General features: G+C 41.3%; 1 protein-coding gene across 5 annotated transcripts in view; it reads right to left on the reverse strand.

The window, feature by feature from the left end:
• Window positions 1-4,072: 4,072 nt before the first annotated feature.
• The window catches only part of MTUS2 (microtubule associated scaffold protein 2), a 666,577-nt gene continuing 646,293 nt past the window's right edge, over window positions 4,073-24,356 (reverse strand). For 2 of the 5 annotated variants that reach the window (XM_075592173.1, XM_075592174.1), the window contains exons 11-15: window positions 17,231-17,304; window positions 15,455-15,553; window positions 8,222-8,341; window positions 7,980-8,077; window positions 4,073-7,289 (exon numbers count right to left, since the gene is read on the reverse strand). In XM_075592173.1, the coding sequence (XP_075448288.1) occupies window positions 7,088-7,289; window positions 7,980-8,077; window positions 8,222-8,341; window positions 15,455-15,553; window positions 17,231-17,304 (593 nt within the window). In that variant the 3' untranslated portion in view covers window positions 4,073-7,087. Of the gene's footprint in view, window positions 7,290-7,979; window positions 8,078-8,221; window positions 8,342-15,454; window positions 15,554-17,230; window positions 17,305-23,219; window positions 23,459-24,356 lie in introns of those variants that run through there. The other 3 variants (XM_075592176.1, XM_075592177.1, XM_075592175.1) reach the window with 3 other exon arrangements.

The following is a 24,356-nucleotide window of genomic DNA, read 5'->3' on the forward strand; positions in this document are numbered from 1 at the left end:
ACATAAATACCTGATAGGTAAAAACCCATCAAAAATATTTCTACCATTTATCATCTGGGCAAATCTCTACTTGTTTTGGGAAATGTAATTAAAAGAAACAAACTATGCTGCTTAATTATGTATTTCTCAAATGCGGCACCATTGAAAATATTTAGAAGTACATCACACAAATAACGCTCTACGTAAAATCTGCTTTCTCTTGCTGCGCCTTTCTCTTTTCGTTTCAGCAGAGATGTCAAGGACCAAAAGCGATGAGATTGGAACAATTCAGCTGGTATCTTTCAGATGTTTGTTACGAAATAATAAAGTATATGTATATACCAAAATGAAGTCGAATAAGAATATATGGATAGATACAATGACATAAGCTAGTCTGCAGAGGTGCAGTGCAAATACACCTCCAGCTCCCGGTGCCAACGCTAGCCCACAATGTGACAGAGCTAGAACACTAGTATATTTGACCACTCGCCAGTCATACCAACATGTATTGTTGAGGATAAAGTCCAACCCTAAATCCGTTTTAGACCTACCAGGTGCTGGCCAAGGCATAAATGAAGACTCCAGACAAGATTTCACCAGATCTTCATCACTTGACTGCACACAGTCACTTCATCTTAACGTCAATTGTGTTGTATATTAGTAAAAATGTGTTCATATAAATTGGAATGGTGAGGTATACACTCGCATGTGTACTGCTATGTGTACTGCTAGTTTGTAGCATGACATCACTTCTGGGTTTTATGTGTCACATCAGGGATTGCTAGCTCAGCTGGAAACTCCATGTGAGCAGGGCAATCTGCGATGTGACACTGGGATGGCGGAAGCTGAAGTCTTCATTGTAATTAATGTCAATTCACCTGCTGTATGTATTTACCTTTGGAAACATTGTTTAATGACATGCATGGCCTTTTAATTAACATGGCAAACAAATACAGTATGTCACTGCTTCCATGGAACAAAGAACAAGTTACAGAGACTCATGGGAATTAACAGCCTGTCAAACAACATTATTATCCAAGATCTAGGTTTCTTTCAGTATTGGTCCTTAAAATATGAGTGGGGTAGAAGGTTTAAGGGAAACTAGGGAAATACTTCTTCACTGATACAGATGTGGATTCATGAAATGGTGTTAATTAGTACAGTAAAGCCATTCAAAACCGATTGGTAGAGCCAAAGGAAAGGATAGCCTAAATATGAAAAAGAGCCAAGCCTTGAAGAGAGGGTCTAACACTTTACATCAGCTTTGGGAAACGATTAGGCTTATTATAGTGGTCCTAGGTATATAAGTGGTTATTCTCTGCCCTAAATGTCTAATGTTTATTTTAATTTACGACCGTTGAAACTCTGGGACTGACGTCCTGTGCATCTTTCCGCACGGTTCTGGGTTCTTTCTACCTTTGCCCTGCAACATTCAGTTTTGTGCTCTTGCTTTCTAAACCCCTTTTATACACCAGGGCCATATACACATCGCTCTTCAGGGATATTTCATATGAGAATACAGGAGATCTCTTCATTTTCAATCTCAATTAGCAATATAGGAAGCCAAAGTGAATACAGGGCTGCACTAAACCAACATATTTAGCCATGACCTACGTATTAACCCCTTGGTGGCCATGAAGGGGGTGTTACAACAAATACCTCAACTACATTACTACCCATTTTTTGTCTTAGTGGTACAACCACTACGGCATGCAAGAGTCTAATCACCCACATTAATCCTCCCTGGCAGCCTAATCTCCCGCTCCGGGGGAACCTACCCCAACCTAATCACTCCCGCCCCCCTTTACAGTACTGGCCATTAGCCCTACAAGCCAAAGGTGACTAATGGCCAACATAAACACAACATACAATAAGACTTCAATGCAAAATGTAAAACAAATCCCCATGAGAGAGAAAGAGTGTGTGTGTGTGTGTGTGTGTGTGTGTGTGTGTGTGTGTGTGTATGTTTTTTTCCATTGAAATCTTATTGTATATTGTGTTTGTTGGCTATTAGCCACCTTTTGCTAGTACGGCTAATGACCAGTACTGTAGAGGGAGCTGGGTTAGGGCTAAGAGGTAGGTGCCCCAGGGGGGAGGTTAAGCCATGATTAACCTCTTGTATGCCATAGCGGTTGTATCTATGTCATACAATGGGTGTAGTTAGGTTATTGCTTATTGTTATTGGCTACTTTACTGACCATGAAGTCATGCCATGATCCAATGGGTCCATTCATTATTTTTAATAAGGAAGGCAGATTCCAGGTTTAAAAGACATTGCAATATATACCTGGCATCTTCCTTAGCATATGACTAACACAGGCCAGCATTACAGGCAGCTCGCGCTGGGGGTGTCTTATCCCGACATTAGCTTTCTAACACCACATTAGCCCTATGCAAATGAAGGCCCTAGCGGTGTTGTTTTCACATATATTTAGCTGTGTTGATCTCTGTTAAAGTCAGGGAAGTTATAACGTCTGGTAAATATAACGTCACGTTAGTTACCCTGATTTAACAGAGCGTTGTGGATTTACCCCTAGATGGGATTTGAACTAGCTGTATCTATTCATGAATCTATTAATGTATTCATCGATAATTAATGGAGCAGAGCTTAGATTATTTCTAGAGTTTGACAGCTGTAATACATGAAGGAAATGGTACAATAATTTTTATCCAAGGTCTGAAAGAATTTCACCTATGAGATTCAAATCTTTCACCTATCTTGTAATTTCCTGTAAATGGACGTGAACTTAAAAATGAAAAAGCCAAGGAAAGCCTGTAAAGAAAGGGTTAAAGCAGAGGTTCTCAGCAAGTTTTACTGAAATTACTAAATTATGGATCAAAGTGTTTATTTTAACAAAGGCCCTTGGCGGCTGAAACGCGTCAGAGTCTGTTTTGTTGCTGTTTTTTATGTGCCAATAAATGTTTTGTACCCAGCAATTTGCAATTTCGGTCCCACGAATTTTTTCAAAAGGCAGCTGCACCACCATTCAAGAAACTTCTACATTGAATACCAACCCGGTAGGAGCACGCCCCACAGCATCTGGATTTGGATCTCAAGAGACGTGTCAGTTTCCTCCTTTTTTCCTTTTTGCACTGCACCTATTGCCTGTGACACCCATACAGATTATACCCTTATATATAGAGGTTACTGGGTGTCCACAAAGAGTGGCATCAAGGGTTGCTAGTGTTAAGGATATAATTATATCAAGCTGTGTGATTTGGATTTCTTTCATTGTTTGTACCACATGTCTGTTTCCTGTGAGCATTGCATAGGAACTCTGGCTCCTATTCCTTCACCTCACCTATGAGATTCAAATCTTTCACCTATCTTGTAATTTCCTGTAAATGGACGTGAACTTAAAAATGAAAAAGCCAAGGAAAGCCTGTAAAGAAAGGGTTAAAGCAGAGGTTCTCAGCAAGTTTTACCGAAATTACTAAATTATGGATCAAAGTGTTTATTTTTTAATTTTTTATGCAGCATACAGTTATATACTGGAGTCTGCGGACAAGGTTTATATATTTTCTAAGCTGTGTTATGCTTTTGTGTGATTTCTCCCAAAACATCAAGCTGAACAGCACATTTAACACGTTTGTTTCCAAAGAGACCTGCGATGCCTTGGCAGCCAAGGGGTCTAACACTCTAAGCTGTGATGGGACACTGGGATCCTGCACTTTTCTGAATCCTTTTTCGCAGCCTTGCTCAGCATTGAGGAGGAGACAGAAATGAGACCACTGTACAAGGCAAAAGTGTTATTGAGAATGAAACACTGTTACTTGTTAGTGGTGTATCCATCTACTTAAGATTCTCTCTCTCGCTCTCTACGGGGCTTATTAAAAAGTGTGAAAAACGCTTTGCCTTCAACAAAAATGTGTCCTTTATATACAGGTTATCTAAAAAAATGTAACAATTTAATCATCACGATTGTTGAACAAACAACTCATTTACAAGAGGGTACTGGTGATTGGCGAGTAATAATGTGACAGTGTTAGCATTATTGCAGTATCTTTTCTATTTATACATCTACTGTCCTCTAATGGTTATCCCCCCTTTAAAACCTCATAGCTTGCCAAGACCCCCACGCCAATGTCCCCCCCCATCGTATCCCACTACACCCACCCCTTCTGCTTATGTCCTAGAAACATATTAGTCAGGCATGGCTACAAACTGACGCATTAAAAAATACATACAAATATAACAATTCTAATACAAATGTAACCCTAATTCTTTCTGTGCATCCTATGGCTTCCAATTTAATGGCTTGTGTCCTAAAGGTCTCATAACCGAGCCTGGCCAATAGGCCTCTAGGATATGACTTGGAGGGGAGTTGTGGTGGTGGAGGTTAAGTGTGAAGTAGCAAGGGGAGCCTTGTGGTAACTTTATACTTAACGAGAACCTGCAGGGCTGTCTGCAGTTAAAGAGGCAATCCCAAGCGGCACTTAAAAAAATAATAATAATAATCAAAAAAATATGTTTTTTTTGTTTTAATATATGCAGCCTCTGATTACCTTTATTGAAAACAAATTACATACGCTGCCGATTAATTCGTTCTCCCGTAATCGATCAGCATAGATTCTGCTTCACAGGGTTCATTAAATGGCTGCCTTTCAGATTCAATCAATCCTTAAGTCAGTGTAACTCAACAGCTACAATATATTCTTATATTAGTAAGGTAATATTATCTATTGTTAGAGTTTGCAGCTCAAGGTGCTGGGAATATTGGCAAGAAGTTATCACAAGCAGGAAACTCTTGCAAAGATCTTGCACTGCTAGGGAGGTGGGTTTAAGCTGCCATAGAAATCAAAGGATGCTCAGTATATTAAAACTCATTAAAAATGGCATTAAGAGTTGAATTAAAAAAAAAAAGAATTAAGTATTAAAAAAAAACACACATATTGGATATTGCATGGATTGCTCCTTTAAAAAGCAGAAGGTACAATACAGAGATGCTATCACCAACTCCCAAAAGTACCCGTTATCTTATCGCTGGATTCATCCTAATTAGGTCGGGTGGCACCTGTAAGGTACAAGCATAGAAGACTCCTCAGGTATTTTGAGGCACAAAGTCCTATGAACAGACACAACCTATGGTAATATGTCCCACACTATCTTATTGCTATTGTAAACATGAAGTAAAAATGTGGTCTTAAACAAGAGATTATTAAATGCAGAACAGTGATATTACCCTCATTCACTTTTCTGCAAAGGCTTTTGTAATAATGACATCTTAAGCAGAGGATATTTTAGCTTTAAAATAATGCCTAAACTGTATGAACATAACCTATCTCATTGCATCTTGTATATACAAATGCCATTACATTGTATTAAAAGTTTTGCACAGAACGCTCATAAATTCCATCAATTTGAAATTATTTTAGGATTCGACAAAATTAGATGGAAAATACCATTTTCATTTTGAGCTACAGAGTTTACATGCTACATGTCAAAAATGCACAGTTATAATGCATTGCACCAGCTAGCATTGGCAGTGTAAACAACATCTCATTTAATGGAGAAAAAAATGATACATTTTTTTAAATAACCTAGTCTATCACAGGGCTGAAACTAATCTGTCTAAAATGTGATTTTAGAAAATGCAACGTCATGATTAAGAATGTCAAGTAATGTATATATATATAAATAATTTAAGCATTGCGCTAGTCTAATCTAGTAATAGTTTCTAATATGGGAAGTTTGTGTGTGTTTGTGATTTATTTTGGTGAGGCTTATGGCCACAATCCATACTATAAAATCATACAGAGCTGGAGTTAAGCGCTTATCACAAATCACAAAGAATGATACAGTTTGGACTTCTTATGCCCGCGCCGAAGAAAAAGACGAGTTGCACTCACCTTAAATTTCACCTAAATCTATTTTGTGCGTAACACTTTTTTTTTTTACATTTTTATTATTATTTTTTAAACATACAGTATGTTTCAACCAAAATTACAAGTCTCTAGCTACCATGTGCAAATATGGTATTTCACACAACTAGGAATAACATGAGATTAAGTAGAGTATCCAGAACCTAGGACTAACACAGCAATGGTTTTCGATGCAACAAACAAATGTTGAAGCCAATGGAGATGTAAACATCTTTTCAGTGAAGTTCTTCACCGTTTTCATGTTGAGATGTTTAAGGTAAAGGTACCATACAGTATTTACATTGTGAGAAACGTGATCTCATTTCTCTTTCTCCGATTGACTTTTGAAGAAGAAACACGTCATCTCCCTGACGATAGAAGGAAATAAAAATTCTGCAGAAGCCAAGTCCAACCGCACATTGTAGACTAAACGCCTCATCGTGAGAGTTATTCATTGAACTGCGATAGGGCCGATTACTGACTTCAATGGGAGTTCCCGTGAGATAACGCCCCGATCGCAGTGTAATGATTACCGGTAGCCTTCTGCGACTCGCTACTAATAATACACAGAATAAGAATGGCCTGACATGCTGGCGGAGTAGTTGATTATTGCGAAGGCAACATTGTTTCCAAATTTTATATTGCTGGTGATCAAGATATCCAATTTTGTGATATGTAGAAAGGCGCTTTTTTGATCAGTGTACCTTTTTTTTTTTCATTATAATTAACAGTAGAAACACGACGGACAAAAATATGTCCCATTCAGGTAGAAGAAATAGGCACCAGTTAAAAGAACAAAAAAAACAGCTGACCATAAGTGAACACATCAGCATTTAGTGTTATCCAATAAGAAAGAAAATGATAAGGTTTAACTTCTATATGTACAGAACAGTATCTATATGTACAAACCAACCTGTAAAGTGTGTGCATTTATACACATATCCCCAGCATATTGGACTGTATGTAACCTGAAATACTGATGTGGCTTCTCCATTTTGAATAATTGTAGTATCTGCAAGTATCTTTGTTTCCTTGGCTTGAAGTTTACATTAGAAAGCACTGGCAGTACATTTCCAATCCTTCGGTTATATGGTATGGTACATTGTGGTTTTTTTGTAAGCAATCCCTTTAGCCACAAAGCCAGCTTACAGAAACAGATCCGGAAATCCAGCATCATCGATACATGTCAGTGGGAAAAGATAATGCACTGTAAAAGCCATGTCCCTTATTTACTGCGGGGGGCGTGTCATCGTGGGGCAGTGCCCACTTTAGAAGGAGAAAGAGGACCTGAAACAGACCGATTAGGAGGAGACAGTCTGACTGGACTCATCGGCTCTGTAGACTGAAGCTTCCAAACAAGCTCATCATTAGTTCGACTTAACCTCTTCTTTTCCTCACTTTCTTTTTCCACACTGTCTTGCAGATTGGCATTTTCAACAGATAATTGTCTGAAAGAAACAATATGTCCGCATGTTACAAATGAGTCATGAGGGATTTCCTTGCAGCTGCAAAGCTAAAGTAGTTTCTCTTGGGGCAGAGAATCCCGCAGCCCGAAGCTGTCATTAATGCACTATGAACATTGACATTTGTTTTGTCTACTTTCTAGTACCAACACCACAGCTTAGTACAATTACTGCTAAGGCTGCGCTTATAGTGCCGGTGACAGCATTGCCGCCGCCGCCGCCGCGTGCCCTTTTAGTAAGCGCAACGCGATGGCTTGGTCACGATCGCTGGAAGCCATCTCAATTTGATTTTTCCAACGACACAGCCTGACGTCACCATCGCCGGCACTATAAGTGTAGCCTAATGCTTCCAATATGGACATTTTTACATGCTGATCTACAGCTTATGGCAGTGCTTACAGTGCCGGCGATGGCGACAGCGATGCGATGTTGCGTCAAAATAAATGCATTGCCACCTTTGCGTGCGCTTATAGTAAGTGCGACGGAGCGACGGCTTGGTTGCGATCGCTGGAAGTCATCTCAATTTGATTTTTCCAGCGACTGTATCCTGACGTCGCGTCGCTGGCACTATAAGCGTAGCCTAAATTCATCGGAGCCAGATGTTTCAGCCTTGATGAACCCTGGTACCTATCACCTTCTACCGAGGCTCATAGAGATGCATGTGAATACACGGACCTGGTTACAGCAACATTCTGATCAATTCTCACTCTCATGTCTTCAGTCTGCTGTTGGAGGACCTGGATCCTTTCCTCCAAAATAACATTTATTTCAGCCTGCAACAAGAAACAAGATGACATCAAAAGGAAAAGGAGATGATTGATCATGCCGACCAAAATCCTGCATTAGAAAGATATTATAAAATCCCCTGTACGTGGCCACCGTACACGGAAAAGATATTGCTAAAACCAATCACTCACCAGTTTCTCTAATTCCATGATCCTCTTTTCCTGCTGATGGATTAGTTGATTCTTTATCTCCAAAACGTGTTTCACACTGTTCAAATCTTCTTCTAAGTGCCGATACGGTGCTAACGCTATCTGCAACAAGAGCATTGTGTTTTCAAATGAGTTCAGTAAAAAAAAGATGAAGGGTGCAATCCTTTACAGCTGACAAAAAAAACAATCTGTCTCCTTTAAACAAATGTAATCATGTTTAAAGCAAAGATACGACTGCTTTTGTATCTTTGGAAACGTAACAATGTTTCCTTTTAAAGCATGGACTCTGTATAAGGGGGTGCGTGTCAAATGTGTCTGTGTACAATAAATAACAATCCCACTGGTATTTGTACATCTCAGACAGGTCTGCAAACATGTCTTTCCCCTTTATCGCTTTGCATAACCTGCTTCCACTGCAGTCAGGGATTCTGGGTAATGCAATTGAGCACAGTCACTCTGTATTTCTTATCCATTTTAACATGGATCCCTGTAAGCGTATGCCTGCCGCATTTGTACCTGTGCAAACTCTTGTTCCTTTTGGTCCTAGTAGGGACTACAACTTTATCATAATAATGTTGAGAAGTGGCCTTGTTGTACTGAGCTGGACATCAGATAATATTATGTAGATGAAGCTTTTCATTTTGTCTGCATTATTGTACCTTATAAAGCTCTGCATGGTACAGGTTTGCTGAATAACAATAGAAAAATAATAGCATAATGCAGTCTGTCTTTGTGCAAATCCATCTCTGACCCACTGCCAAAATCTATTTCAAATATCCGAACCATTAAAACAATTGTATTTCTACATGGTTGGGATGACAGCAGATATGTTGTCTACGAACGTAAAAATGGGCCTATGTGAGATAACTTCTCTGTTCAAAAAGCAAGATGTGCCGAATCAAATATATTTTATTAAACCAGTACGAAAACTGGCTTCAAGCATATTCCAACGTGAACATGGTAAACTGTGCAAGTATGGTAAGGCAACACAAACAGAAACCCCGCTACAGCTTCAATGTTAAGAGTGAGGTGCTCACTAGGTACAACTAGACATATAAACGAGAACAAGAAACCTAGTTTCAGAGCACTCAATCACTGAAATAATTTGTGAATTGATTAAAAATCTTTTAATATCAAACAAATATAAAATTATGGTTAAAATCGAACAACGCTCTCAGTGACCGTGATCATGTTTTCAGTGCTGTATCAGCTAAATAGATACACACACCTTCTGACTGACTTCGATTGAAATCTTATATCGCGGTCTGTAAACCCCGCGAGATATCTCATTGGGTGGCTCACATACTGATTGGAGTACTCGAATCAGTATGTGAGTCACCCAATGAGATATCTCGCGGGGTTTACAGACCGCAGTATAAGATTTCAATAGCAGTCAGTCAGAAGGTGTGTGTATTTACTTGTCCCTTTTGAATCACTTTTCAGGGTTGGTCTATATTCATAGCACCTACATTGATGACTTGTCTTAGTCACCAACTTTACACAAGTGTATAATCATCAGAGCTTATACAGCACTGAAAAGATGATCACGGTCACTGATAGCGTTGTTCGATTTTAAAACCCATAATTTTATATTTGTTTGATGACATTAAAATATTTTTAATCAATTCACAAATCATTTCAGTGATTGAGTGCTCTGAAACTTCTGCTGATGTCAGGGACAGGAGGGAATGGAGTCAGCTGTGCCAGCGATCCCTAACTGAAGCAGGGGGGGTGGCAACTTTGGCGCTCGACCATGCAGAGTGATCACACCAATAAGAGTGATCACACCAATAGGGCAATTGGATTAGGATGCCCCCGCCCACCGCACCCGGCACGCTAATTTCGGAGGACAAATAAAGCAGTATTTTTTCTGTTAGACACTAGCAGCTGCTCCAGAGACAGAGACTGGTGATACGTACAGTATGATACCATTCTTGTTAAACCCTGTTACTGCTGACTTTTTTGCTTGTCATATTGCTGACTTTAACTATAATTCTGGGCATTCCCTGAGGGTTAACAAGATGTGTCTCTAACCCTGTTACTGCCCCTTTTCTCTGATTACTGATTTAATGTATTAGTTTGGGGATTTCCCTTAGGGCTAGATGGGTTCCTAGCATTGTCTTAGATTGTTCTCCTTCATTGATACTAGATTGATTTATATACAGTATGACTACAATAGTGTGGTTCATCTGAGACAGTTCCCAGCAATACTGTTTATATAATTTAACCAAGGCTTCGTGATTTATGCTTGATAGGTACTGACCGGTTAAATAGCAGTTAACATTTGTGGACACATTGACATTTATTACTAGTGTTCCTCCTTTTAGATTATCCTGTCTATGTATACATTGCTTTAAGCTCTTCAGTTGTGTATATGATTACATTACAGGCGGGAGGGAGATATTATATGGTTTGGCATGAATGGAAGCACCACAGGTTCCTTTTCTAAGGATCTGTGGGAACTGGCCTGAGGAAGGGGTGTCCTGCCCCGAAACGTTGCCCCCCTTTCGCTTTCATCACATTTATTTTACCTCTTGTCGTTAGGCAGTTTATTGTCACTAGCTTATTCCCTTTGTGTTTTCCTTTGTTTTTTCCCTTTCCTCCCCTCTCTCTATGTCCCCTCATGTCAATATTTGGCTTTTGTACACATAGATTTCCCCTAAGATTATGGTAGCATTCTTTGATTAATACATTCTATATTTCATTTCAATACAATTTTCTGGCATCTTTGCTGACCAGTGTTTTATTTTATTTCCATTGAGTGCTGGGGACATCTCCTTTTGTTGTCCTATAGGTTTCTTGTTCTCGTGTAACTATTTTGGTAAAACAGTAAAGAACTACAAATTGCACTATAATCCAAATCCCGCAAGCACAACACAAAGCTGTTTATACCTCTTTGGGGAATCGGAGCAGAACAAAGAAAGTGACAGAAATATTGATAGATGTTATTATCTATGTCCCAGATGCACAAATCTCCGTTAACCAAAATGAACAGTACGTTAATCCTAATGCCCATGCACACAGAGAATAACGTTACGATAACCTAGAATTAACTACTGAAGTGACATATCGATACATTTAGGGTAACGCATATCGAAATAAGACGCTAATGACCCGTTAGCCTAACAAGGCAGATCTGCTAAACTCTGTAAATGTTAGTGCAGGGAAAGTATGTTCCGATAAATATGTCACACCTAAACTTGTCATTAATCCCAACAAGGCCATGATTATCCCAACTTTTTTTCAGTAAATAGACTAAAATAATAATGACAAATGGATGTAAAAAGTGATACCCCAATATATTATGTTGGAATGGTACTTAGCACTTTCCATTGAAATAGTTACATGTCAACATATATATATATATATATATATATATATATATATATATATATATATATATATATATATATATATATATATATTTTTTTTTTTTTTTTTTTTAAATATATATAATTATTATTAACAATATACAATTCAGAAACAAAGCAAGAGGTGCATCTGATAAAGTATAATTTAGGTTATGTACTAAACTGTAAAATGTATGCAGCCATGTATCCTCTTGGCTACTAATCTACCCTGCCTAACACACAAGCCCTGGTACCAGTGCAGGCAGTGTTAGGGTTAATCCATGTTTTCACCTGAAGTAAGCAGCTCCCTTGAGTGACAGGGGCGGGCTTGGGTTCTGTGTTCTGCCCAATCGAGCTCAGACCTAGGACCTTCCCCCTGGGTACATAAGGGGCTGCACAGCCTACATTTAGGGAGTTGGAGTAGAGTTCTATGCTGAGTTCTAGGAAGTGTGGAGTCAAGGCTCTGCCCACCTTCCTTCCCTTACGGGGTGGGGCATCTACCTCTTATTCCACTAGGAGGGAATAGGAGATGTGCTGAGGAGAGACCCTTGGGGCCGTAAGCCTCCTGGGTTGCGTCCAGGGACCATCCAGTTGTATGCTGTGTTGAAGAATAAAGCTGTTCCTGTTTATTATATACTCCTGCCTGAGCATGCAGTTTTTCAGGGGGAGTACCAGAGTGAGTTTTCCTGTAGGGACTGCAGCCACATCTGCTGGGAATGGAGGCACTGCACAGAGTAAAGAAGTGAGAAAGAACCCTAAAAGCCGGTCCTGTTCGTCCCCACTACCATTGGCGGATGCGCAGTGTTCTGTGAGCCAGCACAAAACATTGTGTAATAGTGAAATGTCCCAGAGGGTGGGGGAAAAACCTGTTACATGTATAATAATAACTTTATTTACAATTGTACCTTTCTCCCAATTGGACTCAAAGTGCTTCACAATTACAACACAGTGTATACACAGGAATTTTTACAGACAGTCCCTGCCCCATAGAGCTTCCAATCTATCATTTTAGTGTCTGATGCATAGGGAGATAAAGCGACTTGCCCAAGTTCACAGCGAGATAAAGCGACTTGCCCAAGTTCACAGCGAGATAAAGCGACTTGCTCAAGTTCACAGCGAGCTGACACCAGGAGTTGAATCAGGATCCCCAGTGTCATGGTTTTCAGGCAGTATCTTTACTCGCTGAGCCACTCCTCCTCTAGGTTAAAAATCATGTAGGATATATTCTAACAGTTACCATGATATGTTATATATTGTGTACTAACCAAATTATGCCAGTAAAATGATATTATTTTATTGGAGAGAAGGAAATATTTAACTGAACATTTATTCATACACACAGTTAAAGCACTGTGGCTGAAAAACCAAGTGATCAATGACAAAATGTCAATGACAGTGTCAATTGATAAGGAACAGCAATTTTTTTTAAATCTCTTTTTAGGTTTAGGTAACACATGCGCGTTAATTGGAACATGCGCTATATTTTTCCTAATGCACATGTGGATTGTATTGCTTAACACATCTCTGTGCTATTCACGTACCCGCTAATGCATTTATCGCTATAATACTGCTGTTGGTGACAGACACTATCTTTGCATATCATTAGCTTTGTGGATACCAGTTAAACTCACGTTATGTGCCCTGATGTACCGGAGCTTAGTACATCTCGGCCTACAGGTATTTCGCTGGACAACAGATTTGACAGTGTACAGGCTAACATGGAATGTTACAAACTGTTCCCATGACAAGGCTCACTGAGGACAGGAATAGAACAGACTGCAAGAGAAACGTAAAAAGGTCTATAAAAACAACTCACAGATACAAGGTTGCACCTCTAGGAGATATTATGTACAGTAGGCTCCTCTATGTGCAAGCGGGTTATACATTTTATTCATCTATTTACATTGGTCAATATCACAGGATTATGGCACAAATACTGTAGGTACAACGAAGTAAAATATTCCTTGTTTTTAACCTGCGACCTAAAAAGTAAATATAAATTGTATGTTGTTCCACACAGGATTGAGGCTTTTAAATGAATGTATATTACAACATAAAAAGGGAACATGAATATACGTCTCAGTTCACCCACATTTCTAGCACTCATTAAAGTGGGATTTATTAGTATCAATATTTCTCAGTGATTTTGACAGTTACATATCAGATTCTACGTATTACCTACAACTTGGCACAAAATAAAATGAAAACCAAAGACACAAAAAAAAAAAGATCTAGATTCAAAGAAACCTTATCCAAGTCAAAATAGCTTTTAAGGCAAAATGAAATCCTCAGGCATTTTGTCCACCTCTAGGCATTCCTCCCTTAGTAACGATGAAAAAGAAGTGTTTGAATTATTCATTTCACTACGTTATTTTAGGAAGCTTGAATTTTAAAGGCTCTTTAATAGTTCTGGCAGCTCAGAGTGTTTAAAAATGTTTTTGCGAGATAAATCAATTCTGAAAAATGTGGAGAATATAAAAGAGCATCACAGAAGAAGAAAAAAAAACAGGACTACTATGTAGAAAGGGAATATTATGTTCCCAGATTGTAACTGCAGCACACTCAGCTACTTCTTGGGGGTCTTAACTTGATCATAAGATGAAGTTTGAAATTGGAGATTCCTTTGTAGATATGTTAGGCCTTTGGCAAGTCCTGGTGGACGGGCTCCTCTGTGGCATTACCCAACACTTCTGTGTGAGAGAGGACTTGCAGAGGTCCTTAAATAGCATAATTAGCCAAACACAGGTTATGTTCATTTCTTTAGACCTTAAAGAAAACTAAGCTAAAATACCTTAGGCTGATTCCCTTTATACCTGTGAGTGTGTTAGTTACTGTGTATGAACACTACAAAAAAAAGTAAAGAAATCCCCCGAAACACCGCTGTGATAGAGGAAACTCTATTCTATTCTTTCTTCTGATTTCATTCTTTTTTGTTAAGGTGCAGCATGAGCGCGAAGACCTATTGACCTGTAACTAGTAAAAAGATGTACTATATGAGAAGGGAAAATAATTCCAACACAAGAGGTCCTGGCAAACATGGCCAGACAAAGAGAGAAGGGGACTACACAAAGGAGACGTGTGCTTTACAGAACTTTATAGTATCAAAGCATAGCATATTCTGGATATTTACGAAATCCTAGACAACAACAACAAGTTTGAAATGTTAGTTAAATAAACAGGGCTCGACAAATTATAAAAATGCTACTCGCTAGAGAAAAAAGGGACTCGCCCCTGCTCACCTCTCTCCCTCTCCTCTTTCTCTCTCACCCCTCTCCCTCTCCTCTCTCACCCCTCTCCTTCTTTTCTCACCTACCTGGCTTGGGTTGAGGAGGATGGCGGGCAGCGGTGGCGGAAGTCGAGGAGGACTCCGGGAGCGGAGCAGCAGAGGAGGTGGACGGCGCGGCGGAAGAGGACTGAGGAGGACCAGGGAAGCGGAAAAGGAAAACAGCACGTGGCAGGAGACGAGTGCAGCGCAGCAGCACAGGAGGACTGCCGGGGAAGAGCGCATGTCAGTGGCAGACACCGGAAGTCATAAAGACTTCCGGGTCGAATCGCTGACGTGCGCTCTTTAACGGAGGTCCTCCTGTACTGCTGCTACTGCGCTGACATGGTCCGCAGTTATCGTCTCCTGCTGAGCAATGTCTTCCTCCTCTGCTCCAGTGGTCCTCCTCAGTCCTCTTCCGCCGCACCGTCCACATCCTCTGCTGCTCCGCTCCAGGTTGTCCTCTTCATATGTTGCCGCCGCCGCCGCCCACCTCTGCTTCCAAACTCGCAAACTGGTAATTTCAACTCGTCACGGGCAAGCGGACGAGTGGATTTGCCGAGTCTTGTAAATAAATATTCATATAATGATTGGTAAAATTACCTCAAACTGCTCGTCAGTGCTTTTTAGTAAAGCTTCCTCAAATCTCTTCGCTCGGTCTCTTAGTGAATGACTCTGGAATGTTAAGGTGTCAACCTGGTCCTGCAGGAAGAGGCAATGTTAAAATAAAAATGCTTTCTGGTATGCGCGTCATTTATCTATGTGATCTCATACAGCAGGAAACAGATATCACACGCGTGAAATTTCTCCACAATTGTGACCATTTTCCAATGCAAGTTAGTTTACAAGGTATAACAACACCTTTAAGCATGAGTTATTTTGGTAGAAATGCCATATTTACGGTATTGTTCTGATATTTTAAAATCAGATTGCTTATATTTTGTTAACACTGTATTTTTAATGCAACCTTTCACAGGCAAGTTGTGCTATTCTTATACCCTGCCTTTGAAATGTGAATATATGTATTTTTCATACGTGACTGCCATTAGAATAATGTACACAATTTGAATCTGACAAAATACAAGGTCCATTTTATATTTAACGGCGAAACAATAAGTATTTTTCAAGGATGATCCTGTCAAAGTGGTGGCATCTAAGAATATTATAGGTGGCAGTGTTATATACAGGCATACCCCGGTTTAACGACACTCACTTTAAGTACACTCGCGAGTAAGTACATATCTCTCAATAGGCAAACGACAGCTCACGCATGCGCCTGTCAGCATGTCCTGAACAGCAATACCGGCTCCCTGCCTGTACCGAAGCTGTGCACAAGCGGGGAGACTATAGAGCCTGTTACACATGCATTATTTACATCAGTTATGCACGTATATGATGATTGCAGTACAGTACATGCATCGATAAGTGGGAAAAAGGTAGTGCTTCACTTTAAGTACATTTTCACTTTACATACATGCTCCGGTACCATTGCGTATGTTAATGCGGGGTATGCCTGTACAAATATATTCAGGGACAATACAAGGAGCTTTCAAAATAACTATTCATCCCAAGGGCAGTACAAAGGACTCGGGGCCATCCCTTAAGGTTGCAGGAAAGGAGATTTCACCAGCAACAAAGGAAAGGGTTCTTTACAGTAATGACAGTTAAAATGTGGAATTCATTACCCATGGAGACAGTGATAGCAGATACAATCAATTTGCTCAAAAAAAGGTTGGACATCTTTTTAGATAGGAAAGGTATACAGGGATATAACAAATAAGTATACATGGGAAGGATGTTGATCCAGGGATTAATCAGATTGCCAATTCTTGGAGTCGGGAAGGAATTTATTTTTCCCCTTAATGGGGTTTTTTGTTTGCCTTCCTCTGGATCAATAAGTAAGTATAGATATAGAATAAAGTATCTGTTGTCTAAATTTAGCATAGGTTGAACTTGATGGACCTACGTCTTTTTTCAACCTCATCTACTATGTAACTATGTAACTATATGTATATCAGATCCAAACCCCAATGCCTGAAATACATAACCCAATATGTTATCAGCCACAGGAAAGTATTGTATATGGGTGCTCAACTCCAGTCCTCAAGCCCCCCCACCCCCACCCCAACATATCAGGTTTTCAGGATATCCCAGCTTCAGCACAGGTGTCTTAATCAGTCCCTGCTTCAGCACAGGTCTTCGACTGAGCCGCTGATTGAGTCACCTCTGCTGCAGTTGGGATATCCTGAAAACCTGACCTGTTGGGGGGTCTTGGGGACTGAAATTGAGAACCCCTACACTACTAGAGCAAGATATTGTATTATGCATTGTAGTTATAGGAAAATGTTGTTTTATAATAGTGGGACTGGGAATAATTACCTGCAGAGATAGTCGCAATTTTTCAAAGTTGTCCTCTAAGCTTTTTTTTTCAAACTCATGGTTGGCTTTCACTTCTAATGGAGATAAGTGAAACAAAAAACGACATTATGTCAGTTACCAGAACAATCTACCATGTGAAGATTTGTAATAAATTATAAAAGTACAGTAGATACTTTCTGACACCCATGAAACTCTGCGCTTTGATAATAGTTAAAGGTACAAATAACTTAATCCACATTTTTTTTGCTTAAAATACTTTGACTTTAATGTTTGCAGCTTGTGTAAATATTCCATTGCTAAATTACCCATTAGTTTTCTAATTTGAAATAATATCAATGCAAGAAAACGTAGATTCCACTGGCCACAGCTGTCATTTTCAGCCCTGTTTATGGGGCCATATTTCAGGTTTATGGGGGCTGGCAATGGGAGATTTTCCGAGCAGCGCGCAAATAGGTGGGTTTTTCATTCGAAATACAGATCCGGAATATACTGCTTTTGAATGAACAGGGTATACACTATATACAAGACATTGCATGCACAGTTAAAGATAATATATACACTGGCGACACGTTTAATTTGAGTAGGGCTAGTACCGCAAGCCGGGACATGTCCCGGCTTGCTAGCCCCACTCCCTCGGCGTGCCGCGCGGTCACGCGTCATCGGGAGCCTGCGCCCCCCTGCACGCGCGTCCAGGGCTCCCCGAGGGAGCCCTGGTGTCCTGCGATGTGGGGGACGGCGGCAGGGGGTTCCGGGGGACCCGGCGGACCCGGCGAGTGGAGGGAGAAAGCCCCGATCGGAGGGCGCTCCTCCGCGGCTTCGGCGCGCGCCCGGCACCCTCCGGCGCGCGCCAGGTTACTGCTGCGGCCGAGACCGGGCAAATGCTCGAATAAACTCGGCCGCAGCAGTATGATGGGCGTATGAAACAGTTACAGACCAGATTAAAATGTGTGACAGCCTTAGATTTGAAAGAACTTAAACTGGTGGTGGATGTGAGAGTCTCTGGTAGGTTGTTCCAGTATTGGGGTGCACGGTAAGAGAAGGAGGAACGTCTGGATACTTTGTTGAGCCTTGGGACCATGAACAGTCTTTTGGAGTCTGATCTCAGATGATAAGTGCTGCATGTGGTAGGGGTGAGGAGCTTGTTCAGGTAGCTGGGTAGCTTGCCCATAAAGAATTTGAAGGCAAGACAGGAAAGGTGAACTTTGGGCCTAGACTCGAGTGATGACCAATCTAGTTCTTTGAGCATTTCGCAGTGATGTGTGTTATAGTTGCATTGGAGAACAAAACGACAAATTGAATTGTAGAGGGTGTCAAGTTTGCTAAGGTGGGTTTGAGGTGCCGAGTCATATACCATGTCTCCATAGTCAATAATTGGCATTAGCATCTGCTGTGTGATATGCTTTCTGACCAGGAGACTTAGGGAGGATTTGTTCCTGCAAAGTACCCCTAGTTTGGCATAGGTCTTGGTTGTCAGGGTATCAATGTGCATCCCGAATGTTAAGTGGGAGTCAAACCATATGCCCAGGTATTTAAAACTAGTGACAGGGGTTAGGGTGGTGTTAGCATTGGTTCTAATCTGGAGCTCAGTCGCTGGAAGCTTTAAAAATTTAGTCTTGGTCCCAAATACCATTGTTACAGTCTTGTCAGTGTTTAAAATCAGTTTGTTTTGGGAAATCCAGTTTTCGAGTCTCAAAAAGTCAGACTGAAGTATGTGTTGAAGGTCAGGGAGGCTATGGCTGTGTGCATATAGGATTGTGTCATCTGCATACATGTGTATTGAGGCTTCCTTACAAGCTGTGGGAAGATCATTGATGAACACTGAGAAGAGTAGGGGCCCCAGAACAGAGCCTTGCGGGACACCACAGGTGATATCCAGGGAGTTGGAGTTAGAGCCTGAGATGGACACATGTTGGGATCTACCTGATAGGTAGGACTGAAACCAGTTGAAAGCATGTTTCCCTATTCCAGAGCTCTGGAGTTTGTTAAGCAGGATAGCATGATCAACAGTATCAAAAGCCTTTGCAAAATCTAGGAATACTGCACCAGTGAGTTGTCCCCGTTCCATTCCACACCGGATTTCATTGCAAACTTTTAGCAGGGTAGTTACGGTGAAGTGTTTGGGGCGAAAGCCAGATTGGAATTGGCTAGGGAAATTTTTCTTGGTATAGTTTTCGCTTAATTGGGAGTGGACACATTTTCCCATTACTTTGCATAGAATTGGGAGAAGTGAGATTGGCCTGTAGTTTGAGACAGTGTTTTTGTCCCCACTTTTGAAGATTGGGACAACTCTGGCAGTTTTCCAGGTCTTGGGGATATGGCTTGCAGACAGGATAGAGTTGACTATGGAAGCAATTGGTTTGGCAATGGCTGGGGCACCAAGTCGTAGGAACCTAGATTGTAGTAAGTCAGGTCTACATTGGCTGCATAGTTTTAATTTGAGGAGCGCTTGTGTAATTTCCTCTTCTGATACTGGGCCAAATTGAAAATTATGGGCAGTGTTGGGAGGGGGTGGGGCTATGTGACTACTCCCAGGATGAGATCCAAGGCTCAACAAAGTATCTGTCAGCTCCTCCTTCTCTTACCGTGCACCTCACAATTGGACAATCTACCGGAGACTCTCACAGCTGCCACCAGCCCAAGTTCTTTCAAAACTAAGGCTGTCACACATTTTAATCTGGTCTGTAACTGTTACATACGCCCATAACATATATTTTCTCTAACTGTGCATGCAATGTCTTGTATATAATGTATACCCTGTTCATTTATGTAACTGTATTTGTAACCATGTATTATTTGTCTTAACTCTGTGCCCAGGACATACTTGAAAACGAGAGGTAACTCTCAATGTATTACTTCCTGGTAAAATATTTTATAAATAAATAATACATTTGTAACCATGTATTTGTCATCATAACTCTGTGCCCAGGACATACTTGAAAACGAGAGGTAACTCGCAATGTATTACTTCCTGGTAAAACATTTTATAAATAAATAAATATTGTGTGCGTGTGTGTTGCAGGGGAATGTGACATGTTGTGTGTGTTGCAGGGGGAATGCCATATGTCTGTGTGTGTTGCAGGTTGGGTGGGGGTGGGTGCCGTGTGTGTTGCAGGTGGGGGCGGGAGGGTACCATGTTGTGTGTGTGTTGCAGGGAGGGGCGCCATGTGCATTGCAGGGTGGGGGGTCCCACGTTGTGTGTGTTGCAGGGTGGGAGGTGCCATGTTGTGTGTGTATGTTGCTGGGGGGGGTGGGGCATGTGGTGTGTGTGTGTTGTGGGGGCGGAGGGGTGCCGTGTGTGTTGCGTGAGGTATCATGTTGTGTGTCTATGTGTTGCGGGGAGGGGTGCCATGTGTGTGTGTGTGTGCTGTGGGGAGGGGGACGGGGGGGGCATGATGTGTGTGTGCTGTGGGAGTGCCATCTTGCATGTGTGCTGTGGGGGAGGATTCAATTTTGTGGGTGCTGGAAGGGGGTGCTGTTTTGTGTGTGCTGGAGTGGGGGTGTTTTGTGTTAGAGGGGTATTTTGTGTGTTGGGAGAGGGCAGTATTATGTGAATTGAGGAGTGGAGTATTATGTGTATTGGGGAGAGGACGGTATTATGTGTATTGGGGAGAGGACGGTATTATGTGTATTGGGGAGAGGACGGTATTATGTGTATTGGGGAGAGGACGGTATTATGTGTATTGGGGAGAGGACGGTATTATGTGTATTGGGGAGAGGACGGTATTATGTGTATTGGGGAGAGAACGGTATTATGTGTATTGAGGAGAGAACGGTATTATGTGTATTGGGGAAAGGGGTGGTATTATGTGTATTGAGAAGAGTTCTATATTATGTGTATTGAGAAGAGTTCTATATTATGTTTATTGAGAAGAGTTCTATATTATGTGTATTGAGAAGAGTTCTATATTATGTGTATCGAGGAGAGGGCGGTATTATGTGTGTAACCCTGCTACCCCCCCCCCCCCACTCTCATATCGGGGCCTTTACTGGGGAGCTACACTGTTACTAGAGGTGTGTGGTGCTATACCTGTTACGTTCACAGGAGGGCTGAGTCGTCTGCTTGATGGTATGAGACATGACAGGACAGGCTTAACAGGATCTCTGTATTCGTTGCACAGTTGGTATCAGCGCCTCCAGTCCCATGGGTCCTGAATAGAATCAGGGGACTCCCTATGGGACACACACACATACCTCCTTTCTTCCACACTGAAGACATCCAGGCAGGTATATGTCAAAGGGTATTCTTTATTTCATCCACTGCAGCTCATCACACAGCGACACAGTACAGCAGCAGATCACAGCTTCTGGGTGGTACACACCCCCTGGTATTCTGGGGTGCGGGTCCATGATGTTACTCAGGCCTAGCCTGAGCTGAGCATGCCTGTCCTCGCAATGGGGAGGAACTTACAGCTCTGGAGCAGGTCCCGCTAGCCGGAAAACAGGGCTCCAAAGACACAGTATGTTTTCTTGCATTCTGCTAAGATCTTTCTAGAAGGGGCCAGCTCATGACATCAGACGTATCACGATAGGATCTCTCTCTCCTGTCATGAGTCACCACCCTCCTCTAGTTACTCCCAGGAGAAGCACAAGGGGGGTCAATTGCCCACATGTTAACTTTGTCATGCCTGCAGCTATCAGGACTTACAGACAGAGCAGGGAAGTACAGGCACAGATGACATACCTGCTAAATGTGTATCGAGGAGAAGGCGGTATTATGTGTATTGTGGAGAGCAGTATTGTGTATTGGGGAGAGGTCGGTATTATGTGTATTGAGGGGAGGGCGGTATTATGTATGAGGAGAGGACGGTATTTTGTGTATTAATGGGAGGGCGATATTATGTGTATTGGGGAGAAGGGGGGTATTATGTGTATTGGGGAGAGGGGGGTTATTATGTGTATTGGGGAGAGGGGGGTTATTATGTGTATGAGGAGAGGTCAGTATTTTGTGTATTGAAGGGAGGACGGTATTATGTGTATGAGGAGATGACGGTATGTTGTGTATTGATGAGAGGGGGTGATGAAAAATTTAGGGGAGTCAAAAAGGTATGGGCCTATGGGTGGCAAAATTGTAAATCCGCCACTGAGTGTTACAAAAAGTAAGGGTGCTACATGGCTCAGAGGGCTTTCATATTATTAATCTCCAATATACAGATGAAGTCACTCGTACCTTCCTGCCATGAGAAATTGAGTGGCATTCCCCAGCAATTCTGAAAAAGCCACAGGCAGCCTGTAAGAAAACATTACGCTGCATTAAGCCCGCAGCTCTCACCTTCTCCTAAGCCATGGGAAACTGTGTTTTTTCCCCCAGTGCTTCTGGGAAAGGGGGGCTTGGATACAGTATGTTTCCACGTGGGATTACACCTTCAAAAATAAAGAGCAGCTCACTTTTTATTTCCATATTTGAGCTGCAGTTTCATAATCTTCCACAGGAGGGCATCATTACCTTTGTCTTGTTTTTAGTGTACAGAAAGTAAAAAAAACACTTGTGTTGCATTTGCATGACTCAGACAGGTCTGCAACCCTGTCTTTCTCCATTATCGCCTTGCAAACAGGGCCTCCACTGCAGTCAGGGATTCTGGTGAGTGATATGCAAATGAGCACAGGGTGTCACATATCCATTTTAACATGGACCCCTATACATTTATGCCCACTATATTACACAGCTTTTCAGCACAGCCTGGATTAAAGACGTACGTAGCCAGTAACCTACTCACAGCCAGTTGTTTTGACCTTTTGGGTCTCATCAGTGCGAGTTTCGTTGCTGGCTATGCAACGTGAATCTGGCACGTGGATATAACCAGGCATTAAAAAAGTTATGGTGGGTAAAAAACGTTTTTTAGAGAACAGGCATAAACAAAATGATTGACTCTACAGATGCAGTGGCCGTTATTTTAACAAAGCCCGCGGTGTATACATCGGAATGCTCATGTTATGGAGCGGGATTACTTCCGTCCGTACCGCCTTAAGACGCGAGTGCAGAAAATGGCATTTAAGGGTTCTGGCTTTTAAACATCTGAAATTGACACAGTAGCACAGTACTGTACACATTACAATTCATTCATTTCATTGCATTTAATTGCACAAAATCCATGAAATTCAAACAAATTCAAACAAAGCAACCGCGATAAACACGGGTGCCTGGGGCGATTGGCCGCGTTCAGGCCGCGTGGAGTACAGCAGCGCACACGAAAATGGCGCCGTGATGCCGTAAAATAACGGCCGCTGCATCTGTATATAGTCAGGATGAGAAAGATAAAGCATCTTGTATTAAAATATGGACTGTCTCTTTCAGGAAAAATAAAAAGTTTTAGGATACAAATCAGTGGCTACAATTGTTCAGTCAGATATTACGTACTGTGGCTAATCCCAGCCATGCCCATGTTGTCTGGGTCGAAGCAATGCATAGCAATGTGTTGCAAGTACCTCTGTCACTGAAGAATTAACCAGCTGTTATATTGTATTGGACATTGCAATCTTCTAATGACAGGAATAACTCCACCATCTACAACTAAAGGTTAGATTATAAAAACTCAGCTACAATAACTCCCTACATTCTATGCTGTTTATTGTGGGTGTTATTCAGTACCCGTGAACATTGTCTATGCGTTGGGATTTTGATACGTTCATTTTTGCTCCTTTACGATTTTGAATCAGCAATATGCATTATATTTTGATCAAAGAGGCCAAGGCCCTTCCTTCTTCAGTATATTGTAAAGTTGGTTTTCTCGGGATGGAAAAGATTTTAGACCCATTAATTTGAATGGAGCTGAACTCTTCTCTCGCATGGGGAAGTGGCTTCACAGCATATTAAATAAGTGCTTAAGAGTCAGAAAGAGCAAGTAATGTCCTTTCATTGAGTTGGTTCTCTCAAATGTAATCTATGGTGTGACATACTCACCATTTCTAAAATAATACATCATATTGTCGTTCTTTACTTTAAAAAGAAGAGAATAATCAGAATTTTTAGGCAAATCACATTGAATTAATTTGTGGGATCAGAGTGATTTGTGACATTGATCACAGATTTGCCATCAGCTGCTAATCAGTCAATACGGACTGAAAACACACGTAGCAAAACCTAGTTAGACTAGTCGGACATCAACCCCCAGTAAAGTAGAGAAGCCAT

This window comes from Ascaphus truei, chromosome 3 (genome assembly GCF_040206685.1).
Source record: "Ascaphus truei isolate aAscTru1 chromosome 3, aAscTru1.hap1, whole genome shotgun sequence".
In the NCBI taxonomy this organism is placed as follows: domain Eukaryota; kingdom Metazoa; phylum Chordata; class Amphibia; order Anura; family Ascaphidae; genus Ascaphus; species Ascaphus truei.